We start from the raw sequence: 13560 nt of genomic DNA, 5'->3' as shown, positions 1-13560 counted from the left end.
TCAGAAATCTGCCTGCCTCTGCCTCCCAAGTGCTGGGATTAAAGGCATTCGCCAACACGCCCCGCTATGACAAGGTCTCCTCTTGGTTGCCTATGCCAGGCTGGCATGCCTGGGAGCGTCTGAGGTTTATCCCCTCTTTACATCCCATCTCACCACGGGAACACTGGGGCCACATGATCCCACCCCTGGCAGTTACGTGGTTCTAGGGATCTGAACTTGGATCCTCATAATCACAAAGCCTGTGTTTTACCCACTGAGCCATCTCCCGACCTCCTGTACACCGCATTTCTGACTTCTGACTTCTGGGGTTTGGAAGATGTGATTCTAAGCCAACAGATGTGGTAATCTGTTGTAATACGGTGATTTGGGAAACTCTCAGCCTTTCCCAATTGCAGAAGCTGTTGGCAAGAAACACTGTTAGAAAAGTTTGCTCTTAAGAGAAGGCTGAGTGTGGCCAGCACCAGACCTAGGGCTGGAGTAAGAGGTGGGCCAATACCCATAAGAAGTGGGGAGGAAGCGGACTCAGCCCACAGAACCCAGAAGTGTGGGGAGGTAGCATGGAACAGGGGCACCCAGTGATGTCTGGAGGGGATCCGGGATGCTGCCTCTGGCTGACTAAGGCTGAGGGTCTCCATCCCCAAGGCCCGAGGGCTCTGGATCCAGAATGAAGTCCCAGTCCTGTGTCCTCTGTCCCTCGCACCCATATAGAGAGTTCCACCCTGAGCGGTGCTCTGAAAGCCATGGGTGATGGCAGTTACACCGGCCTAAGCCCTGTCCCCAGGAACTCACCCTTCACTCCTCAACCCTGAAACGGTTTCTTGAGAAGGACTCCAAGAAACACCACAGCAGCCAGGCCCAGGCCGAGGTCTCGGGGGCCACTATCAACATGGCTCTACCATGTTTCTTGAGCTACCTTCCCTCTCGATCATCCACCTCCACTGGCTCAGATCAGCTCTGTTTAAAGGTAGACACACTGGCCTCACTGCCTGTTAGATTCACCCATACCACCCCTCCCAGGTGACTCAGTCACTGAAACCACCAGGATGAATGGGGAGGAGCAGAATGAGCTGGGTCCTCTCAGAGCTCCCAGGAGTTCCCCCAGACAGGAGCGTGGGCACCATGGTTGTGGAATTAGAGACATGCTCTCAGACAGCTAGTCTTTAACCATTTCAGCATCCACTCTGCTGCCTCCTGGGCTACACGTTTTCCTGCTCTGTCCTGGGCACGCAAGGCACAAGAGAGAAGCAACCTTTTAGGGAAAGTATGTCTGTCCTCTTACAAAAGCCACCCCACCTCTGATGGTGTCCATCAGAGGCCCAGTCCAGCTAAGATCTGAGAAGCAGGGAACTGGGGCATGGTGCCAAGGAATGGCTAACCCAGACATGCCCCTTCCTTGTACAACCAGGCAGAGCCCAGGTGTGCTCAGCAGCCACCCACTGCCTCCTGAGTACCTGGTGCCTGCTGCAGACCTGCCAGGAGCTGTTCTCCAGGTGCCTGTACCTGTGGTCACGTCAGCCCTCTCCTGGGCTCTGTCTGCACAGGCATCCATGCTCTGGAATGAGAAGCAGACAGACAGAGGGACAGGCTCACAAGGCCTCCCGCCTCCCTCAGGATCTGTGTGCGGCTGATGGTTGCTGAGGGAAGATACATTTATTTTCTTCTTTCTGTCTTTCTTTTTCTTTTTCTTTTTTTTGAAAAGAGTTATTTATTTATTTTATGGATATGAGTACACTGTAGCTGTCTTCAGACACACCACAAGAGGGCGTCTGATCTCATTACGGATGGTTGTGAGCCACCATGTGGTTGCTGGGAATTGAACTCAGGACCTCTGTTTTTTTGTTTGTTTGTTTGTTTTTTTTCGAGACAGGGTTTCTCTGTGTAGCCCTGGCTGTCCTGGAACTCACTTTGTAGACCAGGCTGGCCTCGAACTAAGAAATCCACCTGCCTCTGCCTCCCGAGTGCTGGGATTAAAGGCGTGTGCCACCACGCCCAGCTACTCAGGACCTCTGGAAGAGCAGTTAGTGCTCTCATCTACTGAGCCATCTTTCCAGCCCCCTCTTTCTGTCTTTCTTATCTATCTGTCTTTCTGTCTCTCTTTTTTCTTTTTTTTCTTTCTTTCTTTTTTTTTTTTTTTTTTTTTTTTTTTTTTTTTTTTTTTTTTTTTTTTTTTTTTTTTTTTGTTTTTTGAGACAGGGTTTCTCTGTATAGCTCTGACTGTCCTGGAACTCACTTTGTAGACCAGGCTGGCCTCAAACTCAGAAATCCGCCTGTCTCTGCCTCCCAAGTGCTGGGATTAAAGGTGTGTGCCACCACGCCTGGCTCTTGAGACAGAGTCTTGCTATGCCCAGTTTAAGAGATATTTTCTTGTTGGATATGTAGTGCTGCATGCTTTTAATCCCAGCACTTGGGAGGCAGAGGCAGGTGGATCTTTGTGAGTTCGAAGCCAGTCTGGTCTGTATAGTGAGTTCCAGGGCAGCCAGGGCTACGTAGCGAGATCCTGTCTCAAAAAAACAAACAACAACAACAACAACAAAAACAAATGAAATAAATATTTTTTAAAAACTCAAAGTTCATAGTCACCCTCGGTTATATAGTAGTAAGTTCAAGGCCAGCCTGGGTTACATGAGACACTGCCTCTAAATAAATAAATAGATAATAGTTAAGAGAGAGCAAGAGAGATTTTCTTCAGCTGTGTAACCACTGGTAAGTTATGGTACTCCTGTAAACAACCCTTTACCCACGGTTGCCATGGTCCTGTAAGCAACCCTAATGAAACTCATTGGGACACACGAACACACACACACACACACACACACACACACACACACACACACCAGCCAAGTAAACATGAATGTTAAGAGGGAGACTAGTCAGAAAGATGAAGGTGACCGTCAAGAGAAGAAAGGGTCAAGAGAGGTTAATGACAATGTGATTGTGATCAAAATACCTTATATACATGTGCACCATGATGAAACTAAAGGAATTTAAACCAACAGACAGGCACCCATCGAAGGCACCCTTGGGCCAGACACCCACAGATCAGATTCAGGGGTGGCCCTGAGCACAGACTTCAAGAAGTAAGGCCTGCTCCTTTCCACCAGTCAGACCCCACCCCAGATGGGGGAATCCAGTGGGTACCCGGAGAATGTTTGGAGGGACGGCTTTTCAGAGCTTTTCCCAAGCAGGGTCCTGTGTCATGGAAGGAGGCAGGGGCTGGGAGACCCTCTAGGTCCCCAGAGCATCTTGGTGCGAAGACACTTCTGGGACCCGAGACTCACATCAAGGCCCTGGAGAGGTGAACATCTCCCACTGCACAATCCTTCCCACTCAAGTGACCAGGAGCAGAGGCCACTGGGCCCACCTGTGGATATCAAGATTTCCTGGGGCGGTGCCTGGGCCACAGCGGCGTATTTGCTTATTATTTATTAGCAGAGCTGAGGTTGGAGCCCAGGGCCCTGGGCACACTAGACAAGTGCTCTGCCACTGAGCTGGATTCCAAAGCACTCTCCAGGCTCTCCAGGCTCTCGCGCCTCAGGGTTCCTCCCAGGCAGCCCAGGCCCTGAGAGACCTGTTTAGTAGTAGTCCTGCATTCAGCTTGCAGACCAGAGGGCCAGACTAGAGGGCGGGGCTGCATTAGCTCCAGCCCCTCAAGGCCAGGCTCACAAGTTTCTGGAAGAGTTTCTGGATCGGAATTTCAGACTGGATTCTTGAGATGCAATAACCTAGGAGGTTCTCATGTGGATCGGACCTGGGTCAGGTTACATAGCAGCTAGAGTTCTCTGGCCTTATGGCCGCAGAAAACCCAAGAGTGACCCAGACATGATGCTACTAAGTACAGTAGCAGCCTGGGTCACACAGTGAGACCTGGTAGCCAAATAAAAAATAATAAAAGGAGGAGCTGCTGTGGCTGGTGATGCACGCCGATGCTCCAGAGGTAGAAGGAGCCAAAGAAAAAAGGAAGGAAGGAAAGAAGGGAGGAGACAGATCGGATGAGAGGTGGAAGCAGGAGGATGAGAAGTCCAAAGTCATCTTTGGTGACATAGGGCGTCTGAGGCTAGCCTGGGCTTTAGGGATTCTGTTTCAGAGGGAAGGGGCTCAGGGGAGACCTAGCAGAATGCTGGGAGAAGGGCACATTGAAGCAAGACTCAGCGGGTTGAAAATGGCTGTGCATTGCACCTGGGACAGCCAGAGTCCTGAGCTAGGCCAGATCCCTCCTACCTTTAATTCTGACCTTTTAGTTTTTACAGACCCAGCTCTCTGCCCCAGTTTATACCAGTACAGTTCCACTGGTCACTCTGCCCCCTGATTTTCAGAGTCTAGAATATTCTGCCTGTCCAGCATATATATATATATATATATATATATATATATATATATATATATATCTTTCTTTCTTTCTTTCTTTCTTTCTTTCTTTCTTTCTTTCTTTCTTTCTTTTTTTTCCGAGACAGGGTTTCTCTGTGTAGACCTGGCTGTCCTAGAACTCACTCTGTAAACCAGGCTGGCCTCAAACTCAGAAATTCCTCTGCCCCTGCCTCCCAAGTGCTGGGATTAAAGGCGTGCGCCACCACTGCCCGGCTTATATATTTAAAAAAAATAATAAAAAAAAATAAAAAAAGATTTATTTACTTTTTATTTATATGAGTACACTGTCACTGTCTTCAGACACACCAGAAGAGGGCATCTAATCTCATTACAGATGGTTGTGAATCACCATGTGGGTTTCTGGGACTTGAACTCAGGGCCTCTGGAAGAGCAGTCAGGGCTCTTCACCACTGAGCCATCTCTCCAGTCCTATATTTGTTTGTTTTAAGTCAAAGGTCTTACAAGCCTTTGGCTTGCTGGCCTCAAACTCCCAGTGTGGACCAGGCAGGCCTGGCCTTGAGGTCACAGAGATTCTTTGCCTCTGCACCGAGTGTTGAGCTTAAAGGCGATACAGTTTTCAAGGAGACCTTTTAAACTAATATGTTTAGTTGGAAGGTTGGTTCTTTTTACTGTTGGAGATAGAACTTGGGGTCTCCCATGTGCTGGATAAACCACCACAGAGCTACAACCCCAGCTCACGGTTACCTTTTAAGGTCACAGAGAGCAGAAGGGGTGGATCCCCTAGGGCTGAGCTAGCCAGGGCTGGAAGGGTGGGGAGGTCACCGTGCTTCACGAGTGACAGGCTCTGGTGGCCACATCGTCCCCACAGCTTGGCTTAGCTTCACTTCCTGCTCTTTCATCATCTAGGGACCTGAAGGGACAGATTCTAACGTTGTAGTCTCTCTGGTATGGGGAAGAGGGAAGGCTGTGTCCTAGGTGTGTGTGTGGGGGGGGGGGTCGTGTGAGGCTGTAGCCTACTTACCAGCTTAAGGTCCCCCTCTAAGCTTTCCCTCGTGGCTAACCACCCCAGAGCTAGGCAGCAGTGGAGGGGGGAGGTCAGGAGTAGCAAACAGGTAAATCAATGGCCCCTCTGGTCCTGCCCAGGGCCCGAGGACTTCAGTCCAGCTTCAGGCCAGATGTTCAGAAGTAGCTCCCGAGTAAGCCACCCGGGGGGAGGGAAGTGACACAGTATAGCATCTGGATCCATCACTACCTTCAGTTGAGGTCGTCCTGGCCCCACTGAGGGAGGAAAGGGCTTCCTTCAGGACTAGGCTGGAATCAACTGGGGGAGGGAGAACCCTGAGCCCTGGCCACTAGGTTCCTCTGCTCAAGGCTATGGCCAGGGACAGAGGGATGCCTCTCAAGGGAAGACGACTTAAGGAGAAGGTAGACACTTGCTTCTGTCCAAAGTAACTGGGGTACACAGGGCAGTGTGGAGACACACCCACTTTTCCCAAGGGCTCGTGCTCCCCCAAGTGATCCCCTTATCCCCCCCCCTCCAGTGCTAAGATGACACCGAGGTTGCAGTCCTTGCCTTTGAAAGCAGCCACATCTAAGGACTGTGCGGCACAGGAGAGGGGGTGTCCCTGAGAGTTTCAGCTGCTGCCCTGTCTATTCCTGTAAATGGCAGTGGGGTCATGGGAAAGTGAAAGGGCTCAAGGTATTGGACACTCCCAGGCTAATCTTTTGGACGCCTTACCCTGTGCCAGGACCAAGGTTGAGCTCGGCAGGCTCAGAACAGGGTGTCCCGTTCTTCCCTGTCTAGAACATTCACTCTCAGCTTCCTCACCCTTCCCCGGACAAGGAAGCTGCACAGGGTCTGGTGTTCAGATGGCTTTGGTTTTCGGCAGGTGTGGGTGCTGGGTGGGAGGCGGGGCTGGGGTTGGGGACGCCTTCATTATACTCACTATCTTGTTTCTGACCCTCTAGGGCTCCTAGGGGGTTATGGGGGTGGAGAGGCTGTCCAGATCTAAGCTTCTGACCCACAAGCAGTGCCCTTGTGTCTGCCAGACTCCAAAGCTCTGGGAATGTCCCTCCAGTCCCCCTCTGCCCCCCTGCAGCCCTTCCTGTTGCTCAACCTTGCACAGTTCCGACTTGGGGGAGAGAGGGACAGAAATCTTGCCAAGTATTTCAACAGGATGTACTGGCAATTACTTCATGGCTTCCTGGACTTGGTAAAGGATGGACTACCCTGCCCAACAGGGGGACTGGCAGCCAGGTAGGCCCATAAAGAGCCCGCTGGGGAGTCCTCCTCACTCTCTGCTCTTCCTCCTACACGCATCAGACCTAGTAGCTGCGGAAACCATGAGCCTGAGTATCCTGTGTCTGGGCCTTACCCTGCTTGGGGTCCTGCAGAGCCAGGCCCAGGACTCAACTCAGAACTTGATCCCTGCCCCATCTCTGCTCACTGTCCCCCTGCAGCCAGACTTCCGGAGCGATCAGGTAGGACCCTGAAGGGCTGCTGCAGGAGGGGTTGGCGAAACGGGGCAGATGGGAGGAGAAGCCAACGGTTTCACGGGCGGCACTGGGTAGGATGGCTAGAATTCTGGGACGCCAGTGTCCGGGCTTCCACGCATGAGCACTCTGTGTCCGAGGGGATGCTGCATCTCATGCTGCTCAGATAGCCACTCTGACAGTAGCCTCTCGCCCAAAACCACCCCATCCTGCTCAGGGTTAACTCCATCTAAGATCTTGTCTAGCCTTGGAAGAGGCTAACTCCTGCCAGTATCTCTAGACAGACCGAATCTGGGGCTCTGCTGCCCTCCAGCTGGGGTGCCTGAAGGTACCCAGAGGAGCAGAGCAGGAGGAGCAGCCTGCGAGGCCATCCCTGGCTCCATCTCTCCTTTCTTTCAGTTCCGGGGCAGGTGGTACGTTGTGGGCCTGGCAGGCAATGCGGTCCAGAAAGAAAAAGAAGGCCGGTTTACGATGTACAGCACCATCTATGAGCTACAAGAGAACAATAGCTACAACGTCACCTCCATCCTTGTCAGGTGAAGCCCTGTCACAGCCCGGAACTGAGTCGTTTCTTGCTCTCTTCTTCTCCTATTCCTGACTTCTGTCAAAGGGGGAAGGACACACAAGCCATAGAAAACAAGAGGGAGAAGCTAGGAAGATGGCTCCATCCATCAAGTGCATGCCACATACATAGGAGATTCTGAATTTGGTCCCCAGGAATAAGCATTGAGGAGCTGGGTGTGGTACCCAGCCCTGGAGAGGAGGGGTCAGGAGCCCTAGGACTTGCTGGGCAGCCAATGTAATCCAATCATTGTGCTCACCTTGTCTCAAAATTTAGGTGGAAGGACTGGGAAACGACTCAGTGGTTAGGAACACTGGCTACTTGGCTGTGTGAGTGGAATAGCCTCGGGGCATCTCGCCCTATGCCAAGCTGGGGGGGGGGGCTTCTGCAAGGAGAATTGTGGCTTAATTGGAGCAAGGGAGAGTAGAAAGAATAGTGAAGGAGAGAACAGGCAGCCAATGGGAGAGGTGGGGGGGTGGAGGGTTGGGCCTGCCGAGGAGAGCCAGGGCCACCACCTGCATATGATAACTGCCTCTGGCAGATGGGTGGGCTGGAGTTGGAGCAAAGTATCTGAGGAGTGAAGGGCAGGTGAATGGCAGGTTTGGGGAGCTCAGCTATTTGGAGCAGGGGATTGAATGGGACTTAGGGAAATTTCACATTTGGTTAAAGGGTTGGGGTAGTGCTTAGCTTGTAGTAGGCTGGCTGCTCAGGATTAACCGAGAGACCTTAGAGAGGGAGCAGAGAAAGAGTGGGGAGAGAAAGGTCTTAGCAGGACCAGGCAGGGCAGACTCAAAAGGCCTAGGTGCATCTAAGATGGGTGGGCGCGGGCTCCTGCCAGGTTTGGTGGCAGGCTGCTATGGGTTGGAGGAACGGGGTAGGCGACATCGGAATGCTAGCCCCACCTGCTCTAGTTCAAAGGGCATTCCAGCCTATATCATATCCCTGTTCACTCTCATCTCTCTCCCACAGGGACCAGGGCTGTCGCTACTGGATCAGAACATTTGTTCCAAGTTCCAGGGCTGGCCAGTTCACCCTGGGAAATATGCAAAGTGAGTCCTGAGTCCGGCAGGGTCCTTGTCCCTCCACCCATTTCCCCATATTTTATTATGGGGAAAGCCACTCTGAAAGCTGGGGAGAACTCTTAGCTTGGGCAGACAGAACCCATCCCTTGTTCTCCACGCCTTCAGGGTATCCTCAGGTACAGAGCTACAATGTGCAAGTGGCCACCACTGACTACAACCAGTTCGCCATGGTATTTTTCCGAAAGACTTTTGAAAACAAGCAATACTTCAAAATTACCCTGTATGGTGAGTTCTTGCCTGACCCTTAGGGACTCAACTCTGGGTTGCACGTTGAGGGTTGGGGTCCCAAGTCTGAGCTTCAGCCCCCTTCAAGGAGTGGTCTTCTGCAGACCTCCACAGATAACAAGTCTGAGGGAGGGTTCGTTTGCTAGTCCAGTCAAACTTATGGAGTGCCCTGTGGCTGCTCTCCCACAATCTTGGTTACAGGAAGAACCAAGGAGCTGTCCCCTGAACTGAAGGAACGTTTCATCCGCTTTGCCAAGTCTCTGGGCCTCAAGGACGACAACATCATTTTCTCTGTCCCCACCGGTAATGACCAGTTCTGGAGACAGGGAAGGGATGTGGGGACTGTCCAAGCTGGTACTGACCTGCCAGGGGAAGGGAAGACTTAATCCCCTGCTCTAGCCATCGGGATCCACTTTGAGGTCTGGGAGACTCTGTGACACCTCAGGGTCTATCAAGTCCTCGAGGATCTCAGCCCCAGTTTCCTCTGGCAGCTGAGCCAGGACTTGCCCAGATGAGGATTCCAGGCTCCTGTCCAAGCTTCCTCATTCTTGTCACCCCCAAGCCTCCCACCTCTTCCAAGGGCTAGTTCCTCTCCACCCTGAACCTTGCTGTCCTGGGCCTCTCCCCATCCCATAGCTTGAAAGACATCTTGCTTTCAAGTGACTTGGGTAGAAGACTCTGTCCGGGCTACACAGAGCCATCCGCTGAGAGGCTGCCAAGGCTCAGAGGGGAACCTGGCAGAAAGCCGGGGTACACTTGCACTATGTAGCCGCCACTCCCCCACAGCAGCCCTGGATGCCTCTCTTTCACACTGTTGGCTCCACAGAGGTTGCTCTGCTGCCCCAACCATCAAAAAAAGGCCCAGGCAGCCAGGATCACCCACATGTTCCCCTCTGCTCTGTTCTGATGAGCTTTCTCTCCTACAGACCAATGCATTGACAACTGAACAGGCGATGAGCATGGCTGACTAGGATGCGCAGAGGCCTGATGGTTCAAGTGCTGCCTGCCTGTCTGCCACTCCAGCTTTCCTGTTGCCAGAGAACCACCTGGCTGCCCCACCAGCCACCATACCAATGAGCATCTGATGCCTCTTCTTATTTGGTCAGCACTCCCCATCCACCAATGGCGCCCCCTTTCTGCTGAATAAACACATACCCCCACTTCTCAGGGTCTGTACTGCTTCATCCCATAACAACGCCCATAACAATGGTGAGATGGCTCAGCAGGTAAGAGCACTGACTGTTCTTCTGAAGGTCCTGAGTTCAAATCCCAGCAACCACATGGTGGCTCACAACCATCCATAATGAGATCTGATGCCCTCTTCTGGCATGTCTGAAGTCAGCTATAGTGTACTTATGTACAATAATAAATAAATCTTAAAAAAAAAAAAAAGAGGTGGGGCAAAGGGTTGGCTCACACTGGTAGCATTCCAGTGCGGTGGTAGGGCCACAAAGAGAAGGCTCAAGGAAGAGAAGGCCCCAGAACTCCAGTCTACCTTCAAGATCTCTTGCTTCAGCTATCAACTGCCCTCCCATTCCCCAAGTTAAGTTCTGGGCTCATCTCATGCCCTTGCCTCTGAAGGCTACCTTGCCACCTGCAACAGTCTCCAAAGCTGTAGCCCCTCTAGGGCGGGGATGCTGGAAGAGCCTGGAGGGGCTATGAGGTGCGGCCATGCCCAACTGGGGGCTGCAGCCAGGTCAGGAGGGTGCACAGATGTGGATAGTGGTTAGGCCTGTGTCATCCTTGACGAGGTGCCACCCCCACTGGTGACAGCTGTGGTCCCTCCACACCAACCACAAGAAAGCCCTCCCATTTCTTCCTCCCCCTCTCCCCGATGCCAGGACCCCTGGGGTTCCAAATGAGCCCAGCCTTCCCACCTCACACACACATGCTGCCCTTGAGAAGGGTGTGTCCAGGCAGAGGGCAATCCCATCTCAGTCCTGTCAGGGAGCTGCCAGTGAGGGATGGAGACTATTTCAGAGCCAGGAAGGTCTCAGGCTGAGAGATAGATCTAAGGCCTAGGTTAAAGGCCAGCCAGGAAAGGAAGCTACACCCCACATGCTTCACTCCTGAGCAGTCGATCTTACTTCTTTCTTTCTTTTGAGTCAGAGTCCTGCTAGGTATCCCTGACTGGTCTGGAACTCTGAACTTTGAACAGACTGGCCTCGAACTCATAGAGATCTGCCGGACTCTGCTACCCAAGTGCTGTGTGCCACAACCCCCAGATTTCTATTTATTTATTTTTATTTATATGGATGGTTTGCCTTCCTTTGTATGTATGCAAACCATATGCATGCAGTTCTTATAGAGGCCAGGAGAAGGAGTCAGATCACCTGGAACTGAAGTTACCACCAGTTATGAGCCACCATGTGGGGGCTGGGAATTGAACCCAGATCTTTTAGAACAGTGCTCCTAACTGCCAAGCCAACTCTCCAGCTTTGTTTATTTATTTATTGGTTTTCCTGTCTGTCTGCATATAAGTATATGCACATATGTTAAGTGCCCGAGGAGGCCAGAGACAAATGGATTTCCCTGGAGCCGGTACTACAGGTGGGGATGAACTGCCCGATGGAGATGCTGGAAACTGAACTGGGGCTCAGCGCAACTGCGTGCTCTTAATTGCTGAGCTATCTTTCCAGCCTAGATCCCGTTCCTTTGGTTGAACCAAGGAGGTCAGCTTCCCGTAGCCTCTTGCTGCTGCTATTGAACACTTCAAACTCTCTTGGCACAGACACGGCTTTCTTCCCTCTTCCTGGCTGATGCAGACATGAGCTTCCCATCGGCACTGTAACAAGCAACAACATATTCCAGTCGCAGAAGCTCGAGTGTACTCTCTTCCAGTTCCAGAGGCCCACGCTTGCGTTAGTTTCATGGTGTCCGCAGGGTTGTGCTCCTACTGGGATTTGAGATAGAATCCACTTCCTTTCCCCGCCCAGCTTTACTAAAGCCCGTATGCTGAGACCAGCCTGCATTCTGGAATAGCCACTGTGCCATGGTGCCATGGTGGTCTCTGAGCGTTCCTGAGACACCACCCTGACACAGAGCTGGATCTGGGATTGCTCCTCTGGGTCCAATCCACAAGTGGTTCTGGACATTGACTTTGTACAGGTTTCTTTTCCCCTCCCAGTGGGCATGGAGTCGGGGGATGTGACTGCTGGAGGTCTGTATCATGAAGCCTTTCATGATGGACCACCACCTTCCACGGCCCCCCAGGCACCTACAGCAGAGTACACCAAACCTTTTCTGTACTGGGAACCTGACACACAGCACTTCACACGCCTTTCCCAGCCCGTATCATATTTATTGGCGTGAATCAAACCAATTGGCTTTACATCTACTGTCCTGGGCTGGAATCTGGTCTCACTCGAAAAGTGTAGCCATTGAGAGTCCTAAGAGAAGAGATGAGGCCAGGATTGGCTAAGATGGAACGGGGGCTGTGGGTCATCTTGGCAGCACCAGGGAGAGATGGGAAGAAGACTGATTCCTGGTGACTGGGGAGGAGAGGTGCTGATTCCGAACGCGCAGAGGGGCGGAAGCAGCAGGATGGAGCCTCATACACATCCCAAGCTCTAGCAGGCCGGGGTCTCCACTGCCCGTCCTTGGGCGCGACCTCGAGCTCCGCGGACTGCGGGTCACTGCGGCCAGGAGAGGGGCGGGGCTCGGAAGCGGGAGGAGGAGGAGCCTGAGAGCGGACGGGGCGGAGCCATGTTTGTGAGCGTGATAGAGCGCCGAAGCAAGGAGGGGGCGGAGCTTAAGGGCGTGGTTGCGCGGAGGCCTACGGGCTGGGCATTGGGCGGGGCTCAGGACGGGCCCCCGTGCGCCGCGGCGTTCCAAGCTTCCGCCCGGTGCTCCATCAGCTGCTCGTACCTTCCGCCCCGCGCCGGCTTTCCGCGCGACGATCCCCGAGTTCCATCTTCGCGTGGCCTCTGCGGCGCCCGAGCCCGCAATGTCGGGCCCCAACGGGGACCTAGGTGTGCCGGTGGAACGCAAGAATGGCACGGAACGCAAGAATGACAGCTTCGGGGAAGCAGGTGACCTGGGGTGGGGTGGTGTTGCTGAGGCGACCTTTGCATTTCCTGGAGTACTGTCCGAGGATCTGGAATCGGGCGGGGATGGGAGGCGTGGGAGGGACTAAGGAGATGTCTCACTCTGCCTCAGTGGTTCCGGAGTTGTCCCCACAGCCACCTCGGAGGCGGTGGCGAGCAATAGCGAACGGAGCGCTGCAGTACTAGAGAACTGTCGCTAACCAGCCCTGGTGTCGAGTGGGGAAACTGAGGCAGCTTCAGAGACGCTTGTGGGTTTGGGATTTGCTTCAGCCACTTTCCTCGCTGGTCCTGCATGGCTCTGCAGGAGGGTTGGCTGGGTGGGCGTCCCACTATGCTGAGTCAGCACCCCAGCCACCTGGCTTTGCTGGTGTGACCTGCTTACTGAGCACTGTGTTTGGGTGCACAGCACTGCAGAAGGACCTCAGGCGACTCAACAGGCCACAGACTGCTTTTGCACGTTTGGGAACCTCAGTTTTCCCATCAGCAACATTGGGCACATTGGTGTCTTCTGTATTGAGGTGTAGAGGGATTTAAGGGGAAATAGGATAGATATGGTTAGCTTTTGAGATTCCAGAGTACAGCTTCCTTCTAAAAGCGTTTTTTGTCTTTGTTTTGTTTTGTCTGAGTGTAGTCAAGTCTGGTGCCTTACCTAGAGGGCAGGCAGGACTTACTGTGCAATAAGGATGGGGTACACTTTTGCTTTGTTATAAAAACTTTATTAAGCTGTAGGTCACACTGTAGGCTGTACCATTTAAAATGTACAGTTCTGCACTTTCATATATTCACAGCATAGCCATTGCCACAACAGTCTCAGAATATTTTCATC

At 52.6% G+C, this 13560-nt stretch overlaps 2 protein-coding genes across 6 annotated transcripts in view; both read left to right on the top strand.

Moving 5' to 3' along the window:
* Positions 1–5242: 5242 nt before the first annotated feature.
* Positions 5243–9842, top strand: Lcn2 (lipocalin 2). Of its 5 annotated transcripts, none has more exons than XM_029536775.1 (7): positions 5243–5271; positions 6650–6807; positions 7219–7355; positions 8351–8430; positions 8569–8688; positions 8890–8991; positions 9615–9842. In XM_029536775.1, the coding sequence occupies exons 2-7, from the start codon at positions 6670–6672 to the stop codon at positions 9632–9634; spliced, it is 597 nt and encodes a 198-aa protein (XP_029392635.1). In that variant the 5' UTR covers positions 5243–5271; positions 6650–6669; the 3' UTR covers positions 9635–9842. The 5 variants fall into 5 exon arrangements, with proteins under 5 accessions (XP_029392635.1, XP_029392633.1, XP_029392632.1 ...); XM_029536773.1 differs by lacking the exon at positions 5243–5271 and adding an exon at positions 6087–6182; XM_029536772.1 differs by lacking the exon at positions 5243–5271 and adding an exon at positions 6087–6215.
* A 2648-nt stretch (positions 9843–12490) lies between these two features.
* Positions 12491–13560, top strand: part of C3H9orf16 (chromosome 3 C9orf16 homolog) — a 2872-nt gene continuing 1802 nt past the window's right edge. The window contains exon 1 of the mRNA XM_021194760.2: positions 12491–12719. Within this exon, the coding sequence (XP_021050419.1) occupies positions 12635–12719 (85 nt within the window). The 5' untranslated portion in view covers positions 12491–12634. The remainder of the gene's footprint in view (positions 12720–13560) is intronic.

The sequence above is a fragment of the Mus pahari genome, chromosome 3, assembly GCF_900095145.1.
Source record: "Mus pahari chromosome 3, PAHARI_EIJ_v1.1, whole genome shotgun sequence".
In the NCBI taxonomy this organism is placed as follows: domain Eukaryota; kingdom Metazoa; phylum Chordata; class Mammalia; order Rodentia; family Muridae; genus Mus; species Mus pahari.
The sequence above is the reverse complement of the archived record's forward strand: the minus strand, read 5'-3'. Positions and strand labels throughout refer to the sequence as shown.

What these genes read in the sequence shown, in the direction of transcription:
- Lcn2 (XM_021194906.2), top strand. Translation starts at nt 6,547, where the DNA reads ATGGACTACCCTGCCCAACAGGGGGACTGGCAGCCAGGTAGGCCCATA. An exon ending in CAGACTTCCGGAGCGATCAG is followed by an intron (nt 6,808 to 7,218) that starts GTAGGACCCTGA and finishes CCTTTCTTTCAG; the next exon opens with TTCCGGGGCAGGTGGTACGT. An exon ending in CACCCTGGGAAATATGCAAA is followed by an intron (nt 8,431 to 8,568) that starts GTGAGTCCTGAG and finishes CCACGCCTTCAG; the next exon opens with GGTATCCTCAGGTACAGAGC.